General features: G+C 42.5%; 1 protein-coding gene across 2 annotated transcripts in view; it reads left to right on the plus strand.

The window, feature by feature from the left end:
• Nucleotides 1-19,873, plus strand: part of LOC144507961 (voltage-dependent calcium channel subunit alpha-2/delta-1) — a 669,448-nt gene that overhangs the window by 358,603 nt on the left and 290,972 nt on the right. For both annotated transcript variants that reach the window (XM_078235568.1, XM_078235569.1), the window contains exon 7: nucleotides 16,647-16,778. In XM_078235568.1, the coding sequence (XP_078091694.1) occupies nucleotides 16,647-16,778 (132 nt within the window). The remainder of the gene's footprint in view (nucleotides 1-16,646; nucleotides 16,779-19,873) is intronic.

Genomic DNA, 19,873 nt, shown 5'->3' on the forward strand with positions numbered 1-19,873 from the left:
AAAGTGTTGGAAAAAAAAACTCAGCCGGTTTGGCAGCATCTGTGAAGATAGAAACCGAGTTAATGAGTCCAACCTGAATCCTCTTATGTTTAACTTGACGAGAGAAAGATATGCCGTTTTGTCTTGAAATGGTACATGCACACAACTGTCCTCATTAATATTCTGAGCTTGTCGACTGCTTTTATTCATGTCCCATGCTGGGTGCACAGCACCTAAAATAAGATTACAGAGATTAGACTGATCCTGCCTATCTACAAAATCTCATTAAATTTTCATACAAGATTATGATTTGATTTGATCTATCGTATGGCCCGACTCCACCAAATGTGTGTGTTTTCTCCCTTTGTATTCATGACAGTTGATAATTTGTACATTCAATCCGCACAAAAACACCAAGCTTTACCCAAGTTCGGTTTCTAAAATATATAAAATTAAATGACTTTTCAGATTAGAAATGAACATCAGATTTATACTATATAATATCACCTCGACAGAGGTGAAGGTGCGTCCACAATACAGTGAGGTGATTAATGAGATTTCTTTAGGTCTGACCTCTTTTATGGCTTATGAATTCGTTCCCTAATTAAAGTATTATTTTGCACCTTATCTCTTTTCTCCTTGGGAATGTCCCTGAACTCCGTACTTAACATTTCAGTCATGTTATCCAATCAAGGACTGCAGATTTTTCTTTGGATAAAATAGACCAATGGAGGGAGGAATGTCACCTTAAAAGGCTGGTGAAATAAAGTTCTTTCCCTTTCCTTCTTCAAACAGCAATTGTTATTCTGCTATGTGATTCCCCATAATGCTGTTGACATTGCTGTATGAATGAGGATTAAAATGGTGACCAGGGAAATTTCACATGAATATGGCAACCAATTGGCCACCAAAAGTCACCCTTGGTGATGTTTCAGTCCCTGAATCGGTGTGTTGAATTGATTTTCCACTGCGTTATTCAGTATAAAATAACTTGTGTTTATATTGCAGTCACTTCCACTTGAAGCATCCTTGCAATACACTGAAATCTACTGCACAATCTGCCTGTATTGTCTTTTAGCAAAGCCAGAGCACTGGCAACAAAGGGAAAGACTTATCCATCAGTTTCATCTTTCTGCTCTTCCCCAATCAACAAGATGATGCACCCAGGCCAACAGGGCAAAGGTGGTACTGCTGTGGCCCATTGGGTGATCTACCGACCCACAGCCAGAAGAATGACTCATTTCCACAATAGCGCTGTCGCTAAAACTATAGCCAGAGATTGTATTGTAATAAAAATGGTGACTAATAACTGTGGAGGGAAGGAAATCAATTAAACAATATGTTACCTATAATGTTTCACCTTCAGTGAAAAGTGTTGCTTTCTATGACTTTCATAGAGACTTTGCTGTTAGACGAGGCAGAAGTCATACATTTTCTGCACTAGATAACGGAAGGTGTTTCTGGAATCAGAGTAAAGGAAAAAGAAAGGAATTGTATTCATATATGGCACTATTCATGATCTATAAGGCTCTTATACCACAGGGTCCTACTACCCTCTTAATCTACTCTTACTCTAGATTATAATGGAGCTAATGTGATAACTAAATATCCTTCTTTCTGCTAGATGCACTAACTTTATTGATAGCTCATCGAGACTGAAACAAATGCTCAGTGCCTACTGTCCAGCTTGTCCACATGGGAGAGATCACCCCAGGTGGTCAGTCCACCAGCAATGTTTCTCTCCATATCTTCCAGTGACTGACCAGGTCACTTGATCCCCGATTGCAGGCTCACTCTTACATACATTTTGGCTGGAGAGGTAGCAAACGTGTTCATTGTCCATTGTGCCAGCTTGTATGTGCCTTCGTTTTAGCTGACATTGTTGATGCTGCCCCACGTTTTCATTGGGGTTCCTCAGTACATTACGTATCTTCATACAATTGTGGACGAAACAGGTTTTGGGGCTTCAGCAGTCAAAAGGTCAAACATCTAGTGGCGGTTCTCTTTGAAACTTCTCCAACCCATACTGCTTGAATTAAGGTTAATTATTTTCACCGTCTCCACTCAGCCGGGTGCTCCGGTTTCCTCCCACACTCCAAAGACGTGCTGGTTAGGTGAATTGGCCATGCTAAATTTTCCCTCAGTGTACCTGAACAGGTGCCGGAGTGTGGTGACTAGGGGATTTTCACAGTAACTTAATTTCAGTGTGAATGTAAGCCGACTTGTGACTAATAAATAAACTTTAAACTTTAACTTTAAACTTTAAATGACTTACCTGATCTTCCTTTATTGCACTCTGCTGAAATGCTTAATGATTTTTGCCACTTCTACAATTTTTGTGCCACAAAGTTCTTGCTCAGTTGCAGTCTGTCACGTCCTCAATGTGTTCAGAGGTCATCCATTAACCTATTGCAGAATCAGCTCACTTGTGATAACATTGTCCATTTTCCCATTGTGCCTGCATCTCTTAGCTAGGCATTAACAGTTGAAATTCAGCTGGCGGCAAGTTCGTTGTACACCTGCGTAGAATTCTGTGATCATGAACTAAGTATAGCGAGGGAGGCAGATTAGGTTGGGTTACTCACCTACATCTACATTAATACAATATCACATGAGCATCATTCCATCCTGATGGAATTTGCCTGAGCATTCATAACATTCCATAAGAACATTTATTCAGCAGCTACATTCTCAACTTGTTGATCTGCTGAACTTGCAGCCAGGAACTAACCAAATTAATAACAATTACTTCCAGGACTATGCTCCATCTAGTGGAAAGATTTGTAATTGACTGAGAGAGCCAAACTGGGAATGTTAAGCTAAGGAAGGAGAAATCAGGAGGATATATAAATGCTTGCTGAACAAAGTGGTTTTAAAGAATAAAGGGAGGCAGAGAGGCAAAGTTAGTTCAAGAGGATGTTTTCAGTGGTAGGGCCAAAGTGTTTGGATGTATGACTACCAATGGAGCCAAGCTCCAGGATAGTCTTGTAGAATCCAGCAATTAAAGATAAATCTCCGACGAGGAATCCAAGAGGTAAATCACTCGGCCCATCAAGTCTGCACTGACCACAATCCCACCCAGGCCCTATTCTCGTAACCCCACATATTTACCCTGCTAATCCCCCTGACAGTAGGGTCAATTTTAGCATGGCCAATCAACCTAATTGGCACATCTTTGGACTGTGGGAAGAAATCGGAGCACCCAGAGGAAACCCACGCAGACGTGGGGAGAATGTGCAAACTCCACACAGACAGTCATCCGAGGCTGGAATTGAACCCGGTTCCCTGGCACTGTGAGGCTGTACTGCTAACCACTGTGCCACACCATTGCTTTACTTTGCATGAACATAACTCATAAAGGTTATGTTCTGTTGTCAGTATGGACTTCATCCTATTTTGCATGCACTAACTACATTGAATGCTCAAATGCTGAGGTTACTTTGGAGATACGATACAAATGCATTGGTCCACAATCTTGATGCTAATAGAAGATAAACAAAGGGAAATCTAATACTTCTACCCACCTGAAGTCTGACAATTCCACCCATTTGAAGTGGCCGAGAAGCATTTCACTTCACTGCAGATCACAAAAAGTACTGCAGTGTTCCAGCCTCTCGAGCACTGTGATTTTGCCAATTTGCACAATGACGTGTATGTGATTCCTTGTCACAATGTGCTCAGGCTTTTTTGTCTCCATCAAATCTCATCCCTGTAAAGCTGAGGCAGCAACAGAGTACATTGCGAATGGGCACTATGGTCTACAAACTACTCCATAGACATCTGAGGAGATATTTAGTGGGACCAACCTACAATAACTGGTGTACCACATAGTCCTGGTGGTGAAAGAATCCAGTAAATCCAGAACAAGCCAATTCCCAACCACTGGAAAGATCAACCAGGGAAAAGGACAGAACTAAATATAGGGTCAAAGAACGGGAAATATGCACCGTAGCAGCTGGCTTAAATGTACAGGTTGAACTGAAATAAATAAAATAAAATTGCCATAGCCCCAGATGATCATAGGCACTGACTGATGGTGATTTAACCTGAGGATCTCCACCCCTCAGGCGAGGGGCAAGGTTGAGATGGCGATACCTTGATCAATAACCTCAGCTGGTACAGGAATCGAACCTGCGCTGTTGGCGTTGCTCTGCATCACCAACCAGCATTCCAGCCAACTGAGCCCCTAAAATATATCCATGACTAATGGCAGGGATCTTAAATGGAGTACTGGAAACTGGGAAGTTATGGAGTGGGGAGGCGGGAGGGGAATGAATGACCATGGAGAGCTGTAAATGAGAAGGACTTAGAGTGCTGCTAGCAGTGAACCACCTTAAAAGTGAACGGCTATGTTGCCTCATATGAAGTAAATCTAATTTAGATATGTTAGTAAGTTCTTTTGAATTTTAATTTGGGTTGTGGGTGGCAGAGATGTAAGTTGAGAATTTATTGTGATGGCAATGTCAGTCTCTTATTTAATATCTCCCTCGCTACATTTTGTGTAGAAACTGTCCTGCTTTGGATGTAGCTGGGAGAAATAGATTTTATAAGCACTTAGAAAGCGATTCTTTTGATTTTCTTTTATCTTGGAGGGAAAAAAGTGCATCGCTGACTTAATTTGATCGTTGCAGACATGTGCTATATTTAAAGCACACACATAATGAAAGAACAGCCTCCAAATTAAATACAGTATTTTGCAGATTCTAAATTTGCATTGTGTTAAGCTTCACTGAATCGAAATTTTGTTTAGCAAAGTGGATTGTTCAAGATGTCAGTACCTCCCAAACGCCCAACACTGCCAATTGAAAGAACAAGACGCCAGCTGCAGTGAGATGCCGCCACCTCCCAAGTTACTCGTGATCCTGACTTGGAAACATGTCATCACACTTTCATTGTCGCTGGGTCAAAGTTCTGGAACTCCCTTCCTAACAGCACTGTGGGAGTACTGTCACCCACATAGAATGCAGCAGTTAAAGAAGGTGGCTCACTATCACCTCCTCAAGGGGAATAAGAGATGGGCAATAAATACTGGCCCTGTCAATGATGCCCACATCCTATGAATGATTTTATTTTTTAAAAAAAAAGAAAGGATATGTTAAAGCAGTAGCTGCAATGCATTTTCACTGACAGCATCACAATGGAATAGCCGAACAGTTCTGGTGGGAACGGGCAGGGATTATACAATTAGACTTGCCAAGGTGACAGGTTTTTATGTAAGCTTCCTAATTAGCCTGGTCCCATTGTTTCAGAAACGGAAAGACATGTTGCTGTCTTGTTTTCTGTCATTGGATTCACCTGGGTGATCTTTCCCTCGTTTGCTTCCTTGAGTCTAAGCTGTCAGTATTCAGCAGGGTTTGAAAGTGGCAGAGACAGCCAAATTGTGTTTTCAGTGTAGCACCAGTTAAATTCAGTGAGCTACAAATGCCAGCGCAGAAGCTGAGCCTTTTCACACTGTGTTCATGGCTGTCTGTGCCAACAGATGGAATTGGCCCCTGATCATTCCAAATATTAATGTCCAGAATGTTATCTTGCTATTGTGTGCAGTGCCATAAGATAAAAATGAAGCATATCAACAGTTATTGGTGCAATGGTGTTCTCCTGTACACAGTAGGCAAAGCCAAAACAACATTACACATATCCAGACTTATATACGTGAACGTTGTTAGAAAAGTCATGGACAAAACCGTGACACATAATATTAAAGTGAGAGGGTGTTGCTGGATTTTTCTCACAGTGAATTGTTAAAGGGCTGTATAATAAGACCGATGATTTATATGGCATCTTTCTGGATCCCAGGACAACACAATTAGTGAAATTGTTTTTTGTTCAAAGTGTCGTTATGTAGAAATCAGAATAGCAAGCTCCCACAAAATTCATCATAGTAGCAACCAGGTAATGTTAGGTGATGTTAATTGAGGGTTAGGCATTGACCAGGGCATCAGGGATAAATCCCCTGCTTGGTTTGGAAGATCATGATATAGAATCAGTTTGGTTGCAAATGAGTAAAAGCAAAGGAAACAACTCACTGGTGGGAGTAATGGATGGGCCCCCAAACGGTTGCTGCACAGTAGGACAGGATATGCATCAAGAAATAATGGGGGCTTGCAAGAAATGTATTGCAGTAACCACTGGCATCTTTAACTCTTACAGTGGTTTGACAAATTGGCAGAGGCAGCCTGGAGGATGAGATCATCAGATGTACTCCGGGCATATATATTAGAACAATACATTCTGGAATCTACCAGGTAACAGGCTGCTTTCGACCTGGTAGTGTGCAATGCAACAGGATTAATTAAAGACTTCTGTGTGGCATCGTGGCACAGTGGTTAGCACTGCTGCCTCACAGCGCCAGGGACCCAGGTTCAATTCTGGCCTTCGGTCACTGTCTCTGTGGAGTCTGCACATTCTCCCCGTGTCTGCGTGGGTTTCCTCCAGGTTCTCCGGATTCCTCCCACAGTCCAAAGATGTGTGGGTTAGGTTAATTGGCCATGTTAAATTGACCCGAGTGTCAAGGGGATTAGCAGAGTAAATGTGTGGGGTTACGGGAATAGGGCCTGGGTGGAATTGTGGTCGGTACAGACTTGATGGGCCAATTCTGGAAATGTCCCAGCAGATTAGAAAACCACAAATGTAATACCTCTGTTCAAGAAAGGATGGGACAGAAACCAGGAAACATTAAGTCAGTTAGCCTAATATTTGTAAAATGCTCGAATCCATTCTTAAAAGAGGTAGTAGTGTGACATAGAGAAATACAATACCAACAGGCAGAGTCAACATGGTTTGGTGAAAGGAAAATTGTGTCTGACATTTATTAGAGTTCTTTAAGAATTTAACAAGCAGAGTTGATAAAGGGAAATCAGTAGACGTTGGCCCTGATTGTACTGGCACGGCCACCCCGAAACCGGGGCGGGCGAGGCTCGCAGAACGGCATTCCCCATTGGCCTCGGGCGTGATCTTAGGAACCTCTATCATTATGCTGTTGGCAAATTTGGCTATAATGCAGTTGGTCCCTTCACCAAGTCATTAATGCAGATTGTACATAGTACTGTTCACTGAGCATTCCATGAGTTACAGTTTGCTGTCCTGAAAACTACCCATTTACCCTGATTCTGTTTCCTGTTAGTTAGCCACTCCTCTATCCATTCTAAAATATCATCTGTGCCGGTAAAATCAGGGTGGTTGTGTATTTCCAAAAGACATTTGATAAAGTGCCACAAGTGTTGAGGATGATATTTTGGAATATTTTAGATATTTTAGAACAGTGCTATGTAGAATCTGCATTAATGAATTGGGACCGCTGCATTATAGTCAAATTTGCCAATAGCATAAAGATAGTTATGAGGAGGATACAAAGAGCCTGCACTGTGATGTAAATAAGTTAAGAGAGTGGGCAAAAACTTGGCAGATGGAGTATAATGTGAGAAAATGTGAGGTTGTCCACTTCGGCAGGAAGAATAGAAGAGCAAAATATTTAAATGGAGAGAGATGACAGAATGCTGCAGTATAGAGGAATTTGGCTGTCCTTGTACATGATTATAAACAGTGACCATGCAGGTAACGAGAAAGACAGATTGAATGTTGTTGTTGTTCATTGCAAGAGGGATGGCATGTAAAAGTAAGGAAGTCTTGCTATGACTGTACGGGGCATTCGTGAGACCTGCACACAGTCTTAATAACTTGATAAAGGAGGGTTATGTTCCTCCTTTAGCTTTTATTAACAGGGGGTTGGAGTTTAAGAGCCGTGGGGTTATGCTGCAACTGTACAGGACCTTGGTGAGACCGCATTTGGAATATTGCGTGCAGTTCTGGTCACCTCACTATAAGAAGGATGTGGAAGCGCTGGAAAGAGTGCAGAGGAGATTTACCAGGATGCTGCCTGGTTTGGAGGGTAGGTCTTATGAGGAAAGGTTGAGGGAGCTGGGGCTGTTCTCTCTGGAGCGGAGGAGATTGAGGGGAGACTTAATAGAGGTTTATAAAATGATGAAGGGGATAGATCGAGTGAACGTTCAAAGACTATTTCCTCGGGTGGATGGAACTATTACAAGGGGGCATAACTATAGGGTTCATGGTGGGAGATATAGGAAGGATATCAGAGGTAGGTTCTTCACGCAGAGAGTGGTTGGGGTGTGGAATGGACTGCCTGCAGTGATAGTGGAGTCAGACACTTTAGGAACATTTAAGCGGTTATTGGATAGGCACATGGAGCACACCAGGATGGTAGGGAGTGGGATAGCTTGATCTTGGTTTCAGATGAAGGTCGGCACAACATCGTGGGCCGAAGGGCCTGTTCTGTGCTGTACTGTTCTATGTTCTATGTTCTATGTTTAGCAATTTAGAGAAGGTTGACTCGGCTGATTCCTGGGCTGAGGGGTTTGCCTTATGAGGAAATGTTCAGCTGGTTGGCCCTATACTCTTCGGAATTTGGAAGAATGAGGTGTGGCCTTATTGAAACACAGGATTCTGAGGGGGCTTGATAAGGTCGATGCTGAGAGGATGTTTCCTCTTGGACTGGAATCTAGAACTACAGGACACAGTTTAAAAATATGGGGTCTCCCATTTAAGCTGGAGATGGGGAGGAATTTCTTCCCTGAGTGTCATTTGTTTTTGGAATTCTCTTCCTCATGGAGGAGTACAGACTGGAATATATTTTGAATATATTGAAGGCTAAGTTCGACCAATTTTTGATTGACAATGGAGTTGAGGATTATAGGAGGGGGTGGGGGAAGAAGGTTGGAAAGTGGGGTTAAGGCCACAATCAGAACAGCCATTATCTTATAGAATGGTGGAGAAGGCTTGATGGGCTGAATGGCCTATGATTACAGTTTTTTTTCAGATGTTTGCAATGCCATTATCATTGTGGCAGCCTGCCAAACAAATGCTGAAAGTGGTTTCCTCTCATTATCTGTCTTTGGCTGTAAATGGCATTATTGACTGTTTGGACACTGTTCACTTTTCCCAAATCTGTATCAAAATGTTAAATAGATTTAAGTACTTCAGTAGGTGAAGCCTTTCCAGAGGCCAACCTACCATTAGAGTGTGCTTTCTGTGTGACAGTAAATGTTCATGTGAAGTATTATTGATGACAACTTGTATTTAGAGTTCCACTGTTGAGCAATCAAAGCGCTCTGATCCTGTGGTTATGCTTTCACATCCCGGTTAATGAGGCTGCAATCTTGGGCTGTCAGAGAGCCACAATTATAGTTGTAAGTCATAGATGTGTGGCTTACAGTATTAAGAGTGAGTAATGGCCCAGGTTTTTCAGTCAGTGCAAAGTTACCTCAAGAAACAATACACAGGTAATGGACACTTGACAGAACCAATAATTTTAGCCCTTGTGAATCTTTCTTGTTATCTTCACAATGAAGAATCATACCCATGCACATTTAGTTGTTGGTGTTCTCTTCATAGATTGATGCTGATTTATTGCTCTCCCATTTGGGTTCAAGTTTGCATATTATTCATCAATTGTTTACTGATTACTTGCCTTCTGCTGATCATCCAGACTAGATGTATGGAGCCCCTATAGTGCAGAAGGAGGCCATTTGGCACATCAAGTCTGCACCAACAACAATCCCACCCAGACCCTCTCACTGCAACCCCACATATTTACCCCACTAATTCCTCTGACACAAAGGGGCAATTTAGCATGGTCAATCCACCTAACCCACACATCTTTGGAGTGTGGGAGGAACTTGGAGCACCCGGTGGAAACTGACGCAGACACGGAGAGTACATGCAAACTCCACACAGGCAGTGACCCAAGGCCGGAATCAAACCCAGGTCCCTGGCACTGTGAGGCAGCAGTGCTAACCACAGTGCCACGGGGCCACCAGTCGATGAAAAGCTTCTCTCAGCTTTCAGAGGTGGCAGTATAGTGGTCCCACCACTGGACTAATAACCCAAAGGTCCAGGCAATACCGTGGGGATATGGATTTAAATGCCACCATGGCAACTGATGGGAGATGTATATATTTATATTATATATATGTGACTCAAGAGCCACAGCAATGTGGTTGACCCATAACTGCTGTCAAGCGTGTTAAGATCCCAGGCAAGACTTGGGACCTATTAGGTTACAATCCTGAATGAGGCCCCCAAAATTTAGTTATGATCAGGTTGGGGTCCAATAACTGTTTTGTTGATAAAGTAGATAAAATTTGAAATCCCCGTTACTTACTAAGGGACTCATTCACCTCTTCCAAAATCTGAAACGTTTCTTGAAAGTAGTGAGAAAAGCTGTTGATCAGCGCAGCCGGATGTGACTGAATAAGACTTGTCAGTCTGTTGACAGTTCTCTTCCTAACACTGTTTACTTTGATGTGCTGTAGCAGTGTGGAGAATGTGGGGAACATGTTGTAGTTTTGGATTTTTACTTGCACTTTCCAGAAGTCATTGAAAGTTTGGAAAGCATCTATTTGTTCCCAGTGCTGAAAGCAATCAGCATCCTTTCCATGCAATTTTAGGTTCAGTTTGTTTAGCATTGAAAAGATGTCTGCAAGGTAAGACAGAGTTAGCATCCAACTTTCATCATCAAATAAATCAGCCAGAAGGGACAATTTCTCAAGGAGGAAAGCATGGATTTCAAACCTCAATTCGTAAACTCTGCCAAGCACCCGACATCTTGACAGTCAATGTATCTCTTTGTGGAACAATAAATGTGTGCGCTCAGTACCCATTTTGGAACACAGAGTCTCAGAAAGCCTGGTGTCGAGTTTGCTACAATTAATGAATTTCACGACTTCCGCAACTCCTTTCAGCACCACTTCAAGATTGGATGGAATTCCTTTCGATGCCAATGCCTCATGGTGAACAAAGCAAATGACTCCAAACAATGTCCTGACCAGCTGCAACCTTAATCCTTATTATAACTCCGCTGTCATGTTGGCTGCCCCATCGCTTGTGATTCCTCTGCAATTAACCCAGTCGAACCCGCACTTTTGAAGCACGTAACTATTCAATGCTTCAAAGATCTGTGCGCTAGTCATGCTGGATGGGAATGTCAAGCAGCAGAGCAAATCATCAAAAGATTAAATGTGCCAAATATAAATGAGCAAAGTTGTACAATCTGTAATATCTGTACTTTCACCCAGTTGTATTGAGAACTCACATGCTAACTTCAATCGAGAAATAAGCTGAATTTGCGAATTCTCAGCAATATCACAAATTTGGTGAGCCACTGTGTTATCATTAACTAGGATACATTTCAGCTTTTCAGTTGGCCTCTCATCTAAGACCATACAAGCCATGTCCAATGCTGCAGGGAGAATTCATCTCTCTGCAACAGTGTGGGGCATTTTCTCTCCAGCCCCGCGGTTGTGCTTTATCATTCAATGTTAAAATTCTGCGAATAAATTAAGCTGATGATTTCAGTTCTTGCTGCATCCTTTGAAAATAATCCAAAGGTTTGTTCTTGAGATTGCCATGCTTAGTCTTCAAATGGTTTTGCAGTTTTGAGGGCTTTAAGCTCTCATTCGCCAGTATTTCCCCACGTATAACACACATGGGCTTTGCATCCTGATCTGCTTTGGCACAATTAACGAAACCATACCTAAAGAAATCTGTACACTGCCTTGTTCCTGATTTTGGTTTCTTCTTTGTAGCCTGTTCTCCGGAAGCATCGGCGCTCTGTACACAGCTAACAATAGCACTGCTCTGTCCTATCATGGACCCTCCAGAGCAACTCTCTCCAGCGGATTCCGATGTGACATCCTGGCCAGTAGCACGTGGCCTACTCGTGCCTCTGGCCATCTCTTTCTTGTAACAAAATGATCCGTGACCACAGTCCTCTTGTCTTGCTCGCAAGTGAGAGAAGCTTGCCTCCAAGTGAATTTGTGCCAAAAGCTTGGCGAGTAATGTGTGTGCAGGGTGCGCTAACCTGCTCACTGTTGCTGTAACGGTCAGAGGCTACTATTAATTATGTTTATTTCAACTCTCACTGCACAGAATGTTGGCTTCTCCAGAAGATGCTACCAAAGCTCCTCCTCTTCTGCTTGAGACACGCACCCGATGGCCTCAGTGCTTCACTCCCTGTACGGCTCATAAACAATCTTTCCAGGGGAGTAAAAAATTGAGGCAGTGGGATTAGGCCGCATTTACTGTGTATGCAGTTCTTGACACCTTAGTACAGAAAATGCATTGCAGTCATAGAATGGCATTGATTGGCTAGGATGCTAACAGGGATGGAAGTTTTAAGAATGTGAAGGTTCTTGAGATACCTGGGCATGGAGGCTTCCACAGAGATTTCGAACTTTCGAACATTTTGAAGGGGTTTGATTGGAATTTCAAGTCTTGTTGGACAATGAGTGCAGCGAGTAGCAATTAATATTAGGTGATCTTTGGGGAACACCGTGACCCTTTTTACACCCGCCTCTGACCCCCCCCCATGGGTCGCGACCCCCATTTTGAAAAAGCATGCTCTAATGTTCAGAATTAGCATGAGGTAGATGTGAATCAACAGACACTCTGTGGGTGGGCGAATGCACCACAAGCTGCACATTAAGCGGCAAACATACCAAGATAGGTCCCTCGAATTCTCTTAGTAACCAACCCAGATGTCAGTGAGTCACAAAAACAATTTAAAACTCCATCTTCCTCTTGAGGGATGTCAGTTGCTCTCTTTCAAAGAGCTTTCCTGACCCTCAGTCGACTGTAGCTCTATTCTGGAGTAGTACAGGGCAATCTTAACCCAAAAATCACGATATTCCATATTTCTCTCAAATCTACTGCCAGTTCCAGTCTTCTTGGTCTTCTTTTCCAGAGAAGCTGATGTCCTACTGATTTTTCATCCCTTCTGTATTGACCAAGCTACACTCCAGTGTCTTAACACAGGTACTGTCCTTGCTTCTCATTCACACTGCTGCCAACAACTGCTTCCCTGAGCACCAGATCCTAGTTGTACTGAGCCAATCCTGCTTCTCTGAACCCCAAATCTTAAGGTCAAGGAGCTATATATCTCACGGGGCTTCTCTGAGCCCCTGCTCCCTCAGCAGCACAGCTACCATCAGTACTTTAGTTGCTCCCTTCATTGTCCCAACCCACTTCACTAACTGGGGCGGCACAGTGGTTAGCACTGCTGCCACTCAGCGCCAGGGACCTGGGTTCGATTCCCGGCTTGGGTCACTGTCTGTGTGGAGTTTGCATGTTCTCCTCATGTTTCTGTGTGTTTCCTCCGGGTGCTCCGGTTTCCTCCCACTGTCTGAAAGACGTGCTGGTTACGTGCATTGACCTGAACACGCGCCGGAGTGTGGCGATTAGGGGAATTTCACAGTAACTTCATTGCAGTGTTAATGCAAGCCTTACTTGTGACTAATCAATAAACTTTAATGTTACTTTTAACTGCTGTTCATTGACCCTTGAACTGACCTGTGGTTTCTCCCAGAAGGTGCTACTGCTCTTACTCGGCAGGTCGAGTGTTTCAACCCTTGGTGAACTTTATGCCTTACATATTCCAATCTCCATTTAACCAGGTGTGGCACGGTGGCACAGTGGTTAGCACTGCTGCCTCACAGCACCAGGAACCCAGGTTCATTTCCAGCGTTGGGTCACTGCCACTGTCACTGTGTGTAGTTTGCATGTTCTCTGCATGGGTTTCCTCCGGGTGCTCTGATTTCCTCTCTCAGTCCAAAGGGTTAGGTGGATTGGCTATGCTAAGTTGTCCCTTGATGTCCAAAGTTGTGTAGGTGAGGGAGGCTTAGAAGTAAATGTGTGGAGTTAGTTAGGGGAATGGTCGGAGGGGGGGGGGGGCGGCGGAAAGCCTGGGTAGGATGCACACAGGTCTCCACACACTGTTCTCTGGTTTCCTTACAGGAATGATCACAAGTAGAGTCACTGGTGTGATGATCATTGGTAAAGTTGTGCATCGCAGAACAGTAGCAACATACATTTTTCTTCACTTGATAGGAACTGTCTTTCTAGGCTAAGGATACCAAAACACACACATTGTTGAAATAATGGACATCTCTATGGTTCCAATTTGCAGTAATGAGAGTTGAGCTGTGTGAGCTATCGTACAGCTTTCATCACAGCCACACTTCAGAGTCATTTGCCTTAGAGACCATTTTCAGAAATTCAAGAGAGAACCAAAGAGTGTGCTGACTATTCAACAGACTGATTGCCCAAATAGCATCTAATTAATTAACAATATGGCCACTTTTGTGCAAAATATTATATCCCAACATGACAATATTGGACATCTTAACACATTAGGCCTGCAATGGGCTGAGGATATTTGAAGTTGATGAAGCTTTCTTCATGAAAAACTCTTGAGATACGTTGGTGCGCTTAATACCAAGCTGCCAGGAACCACAAAGCTGGAGAGGCACACAGTGGGACATGCTGCGATTCTGTCTGTCAGGAGCAGTTAAATAGTACTAACTGATCCAGTTCCCAGGGAGCGTTAAGCATTGCTGCACATGCTACTGGAAGGACACCTAGAATAAATCATCAACAATATTTATATATTCATCACCACTGCTTGGAGGGAGTTATATCAGACTGTTGTATTGATTTCAATTTTATTAGAAAATTGAAATTGTTCTTGTCAAGGCTTTACAGTATTGTGTCGTTTACTGGTGATAAAGGAATGGAGATGCATATCTGGGAGGAATCACTGGGGACGGTGATGTTTCCCCATTGTGTGATGAAGTATTTCATTTTCTTTTGCAGTTTTGCACTGATATTAATATATTGATTTATGGCAGACAAAAGCTTAACGCCTTCAACCAATTCCAAGCCTAGCCTGGACGTACAGCACGGTTTTCGTGATGAATATTTGCCTGTATTGGTTTTCTAATAACACAGTCTAACCGGCAATAATTGACATATTACCTCTCTATTCAGCTTTGACTTTCTCCTCTTCCACATGGCGATTTTACTCGATTAAATTAGGAAACAAAGGGAGCTGGTTTGGTAGCTTCAGCACCAGATTGTTTGAATCTGAGTGCTAGTGGAAGCTCCAGTTCAAACTCCGGTCTAATTATACCCTTGGTGAAGGAGTTTTCATACATCTCAACCAATACAAGTCTTGAAATATGTATTTATCTTGCAATTTGCTATTAATAGATAATGTCAAGAAGGTAATAGGGGACTATGTTATTGTTGGATTGTTTCTTTAATCTTCTCTTCTTCCTAAAATCTTTCTTCCTGCAATGTTCAGTCTTTTTAAAAATCCAAACCTGATCATTATTTCCACCTAATGATTATTTCCTGATTTACCTTGTCTCTTCATCCACTGTTCTGAAGATTTGTTCCTTTCTGATTTACGAACCTTGCCTGCTTAGTTTGTTGATTAGAAATAGGGTTGAATGTTAGCGCTCAGATACACTGCATTGGAGTGTTAAGGTGCAGCTTTATGCTTGTACAATGAGTTGTTAAATAACTTGCCATAAAGAAGGCGGCACGGTGGCACAGTGGTTAGCACTGCTGCCTCACAGTGCCAGGGACCCAGGTTCGATTCCGGCCTCGGTCACTGTCTGTGTGGAGTTTGTATGTTCTCCCTGTGTCTGCGTGGGTTTCCTCCGGGTGCTCTGGTTTGCTCATTCAGTCAAAAGATGTGCAGGTTAGGTTGATTGGCTGTGCTAAATTGATCCTAGTGTCAGGGGATTAGCAGGGTAAATATGTGGGGTTACGGGACTAGGGCCTGGGTGGGATTGCGAACAGTTTAGACTTGAATTGGGCCGAATTGCCTCCTTCTGGACTGTAGGGATTCTATGGTTCTATGAGATAGACAGCCAGAGGCTTCTGTTCAGATGAAGAAAATGCAGAAGGAAAGTAACCACAGAATGTGCTCTTGAAACTCCTTGGAACTGGCGTAAGAGTGACATTGGTAGAGACCTTATAATGAATTACTTTCCCATTATCATGACCAATAAATAGTGAAGCTTGAGTCAGCAAGAAGATTAAGCTTGAAGAATGTGGGAGGGGAGGGGGACTTGATAGTTCTTGCCAATGCTCAGGAGTTAAGAAGATAAGAAATCATATGGCCATGCGGTCCTTTCTTGTCTTGTATTTCATTCTCAATATTATTACCTCAAGTCGTTAGTGATTCTGACCCTGAATCCCACCGAAACAGTGCTGGTATAAAATCAGCGAAGGTATGTGGGGAATGGTGAATACCCAATTTTGGTCAGACTTGGAAAACTCTTGACAATCTCTTGCCAAAGCACAAGGTTTGGTGACAAAGAGAGCGACATGATGAGTGTTCAACCAGGTTCTGATGACCTCCCCCCACCGCCCCTGCCACCCACCCACCGATGTATTCCTCTCCAGTGCCTCATGTGAGTGAAAAAGACAGTGAGTATAAAATGGAGAACTACTGACAAAGTGTCAGAAGTTGGCACCAGTGACACAGGACGGAATCGACCTTGAGCAGTGAAGATATGATGCATAAAAAGTTATTACCTTCACTGATAGTTGACATTTTAATTCACATTCCTGCATTTTCTGTGACTAAAAGTACATATTGTGCCTGATTTATTTTCTGATTATCTGTACATTTTATGAGGGAAAACCCTGACTAAACGAGGTGATTTCCTATTGTGCACTGTGGTTTACCTGCCTGCATATTGCAGTCCAGAAATAACTAAACAGAAGGAATAACAGGAATTTGTCCTCAACTTGGGTGTCGGAGTGACAATCTGATAATTCACCAAAAGTTTCTTTATTTGCAGCGACTATTGTTCTGAATGAACTGAACTGGACTGCAGCGTTGGATCACGTTTTCAAGTACAATAAAGATAAGGATCCAACATTAATGTGGCAGGTGTTTGGGAGTGCGACTGGCCTGGCTAGATATTATCCAGGTAAAGTAAAACTTTACAACATGAATGTATAGATGGTACTGGAAGATGCAGTTTCCAGGTGGCAATGTATCTACACAATAATGATCTTTCACTTTGTGAAGTTGTACATTTCAATCCCCGTGACCCACCACCACCTCTGTAACTGCAAGCATTTTGCTGAAAACCGCATCTTTGAAGTTAATTCTAAACAGGATTGTGTCAGCTTTTGTCTGATTCAATACATCTTCATTTTCAAATCAATCTTATCTTTTTCGTTGTACAACCATTTGTGGAGCAGACTCCTTTTCTGTTAGATTATAAGAAAAAATAAGCAGCTTTTCACATTACTATCTTATTCCGTAGCTTAATCTGTTTTGGTGCATTTTGTATACATGCAGACATACAGTTCGGGGCTGGAGTAGGCCATTCAGCCCTTCAAGCCTGCTCCACCTGCTGATCTGATTGCAACCTTCCGCCTACCCCTAATAACCTTTCACCCCCTTGTTTATCTAGAATCTATCTACTTCTGACTTAAAAACATTCCAATATTCTGTTTTCATTGTATTTTGATGAACAGAGTTACAAAGACTCACCAATGCACGGAGAGAAAAATTCTATTAATCTCTGTTTTAAATGTTTAGGATATTGAATCCCTTCTTTTCAAATTATACATCTTCAATGGTGTTGCACATTTGGAGTCAAGGCCATTGTGGTCTGAATGGGCAAGCAGTTAACATCGAGAGGTTTCACTTCCCCTTCTGTGTCTATTGTTCTCTGATTTTAATACCGTTGGCTTTGGAGGGAGATGGCCTGCTCATCGGACTTCATTGGGTTCCCCAGGCATAAATGCTAATCAGCGCTCTGATATCAACAGGAACTGAATTGCATTTTGACTCGCCCAAGTGATGAAGTGACACTTTCCCCACCAGGTTGGCAGTGGGTGAAGAGATGAAGAGGCCACCAGGTCATTTAGGGCCCTTTCATAAACCTGCCATTCAACAGCTATATTCTCCCTCCACTTGTGACACTGATTTATTATTGTCACATGTATTAGCATACAGTGAAAAGTATTGTTTCTTGCGTGCTACACTGACAAAGCATACCGTTCATAGAGAAGGAAACGAGAGAGTGCAGATTGTAGTGTTACAGTCATAGCTAGGGTGTAGGGAAAGATCAACTTAATGCAAGGTAAGTCCATTCAAAAGTCTGACAGCAGCAGGGAAGCTGCTCTTGAGTCGGTTGGTATGTGACCTCAGACTTTTGTATCTTTTTCCTGACGGAAGACAGTGGAAGAGAGAATGACCGGGGTGCATGGGGTCCTTAATTATGCTGGCTGTTTTGCTGAGGCAGCAGGAAGTGTAGACAGAGTCAATGGATGGGAGGCTGGTTTGCATGATGGATTGGGCTACATTCACGACCTTTTGTAGTTCCTTGCAGTCTTGGGCAGAGCAGGAGCCATACCAAGCTGTGATACAACTAGAAAGAATGCTTTCTATGGTGTATCTGTAAAAGTTGGTGAGAGTCGTAGCTGATATGCCAAATTTCCTTAGTCTTCTGAGAAAGTAGAAGCGTTGGTGGGCTTTCTTAACTATAGTGTTGACATGGGGGGACCAGGACAGGTTGTCAGTGATGTTGTCTGGTGTTGTCATTACAGTGTGATAAGTTTAACAGACATTATAATTATGGATGTAGGAATACGACAGAATAAGTGGACAGAAAAGGGGAGGCGGTGGCCAAGTGGCAATATCGCTAGACTATTAATCCGGAAACTCAGCTAATGTTCTGGGGACCCGGGTTCGAATCCCGCCACAACAGATGGTGAAATTTGAATTTTTTTTAAAAATCTGGAATTAAGAATCTACTAATGACCATGAAACCATTGTCGATTGTCGGAAAAACCCATCTGGTTCACTAATGTCCTTTAGGGAAGGAAACCTGGTTTGGCCTACATGTGACTCCAGAGCCACAGCAATGTGGTTGACTCTCAATTGCCCTCGGGCAACTATGGATGGGCAATAAATTCTGGCCCAGCCAGCGACGCCCATGTCCCACAAATGAATAAAAAAAAGGAAAAGTACACAGACATAAGGCATTTTATTTACTATCGATGAATTTACTGATCTTCTAATATTGGTTTCAACAATTAAGCTAATGACCCAACATATCGGCCAATAGTGGTATTGGTGGATGATTCAAAATCTTTGAAGCTTGGTCAATAATCTACTCTTGGAATTGATTTTGGTTGGTCAGTAGAGTCAGGTGAACTTTCATACAGGTTACATTGCATTTTACTAATTGACAGAGGGAGCAGGGATTATTTCATTGATCCTCAGGACAATTCAAAATAGTTAAGAGTCACCTGGCAAGGTCCTGTTGTTCTGCTGTGTACAAATTAGCCTACAAGTTCATAAATACAAGAATTAACTAAATAACTAGTTAGTGTTTTGGTTATGTTGGTTGAAGGATGAATGTTGGCCTACTTGAACAGTAGACATGTCTAGTTTAACATCCCCAATGGCACCTTTAAGAATGTAGTACTCCCTCAGTACTGCTTTAAGATGATAACCAGCAATTTTGTGCCTTTGGAGTGAGGTTTGAATCCACCATGCTCTGACTCTGAGACAGTTATCGTAATGTGTGAGGATCATGGTTGGAAAGATGCATAAATGTTGCACAAACTTGTGTGTTTTAACCTCTACAAGCAAATAAAGACACAGTCAACTTTAGATACTTAACCACAATTTCCTTTATTTTGGAGCTACTTAGGCAATTGTCAATCCTTGCGATGTTTAAACTAAATACTGACTGTCTGTTGCTTAACTTAAGGTTGCTTTCCAATTGCACATGAAACCTGGCCTGGATTTTTCCACATGGCTATCAGCCTTTCTCTTCTTTCAGATGTTGTCTCTTTCTGTGAGCTTTGATCCCAGATTTTTCCACAGTGAATACAAGCTCTTTGTGTTCGAATTCTTACACCCCAAAATTTCCTTGGCAACCAGCCAATGAATTGATCAGAAACCTGATTGCATAGTTCGATTAGACCAATCAAATAGAGCCAGCACAGAGACTCTGGACCCTCCAGACTCTAGCATGTTTAAGCCTTAAGTGTATCTAGC

This window comes from Mustelus asterias, chromosome 19 (assembly GCF_964213995.1).
Source record: "Mustelus asterias chromosome 19, sMusAst1.hap1.1, whole genome shotgun sequence".
NCBI lineage: Eukaryota > Metazoa > Chordata > Chondrichthyes > Carcharhiniformes > Triakidae > Mustelus > Mustelus asterias.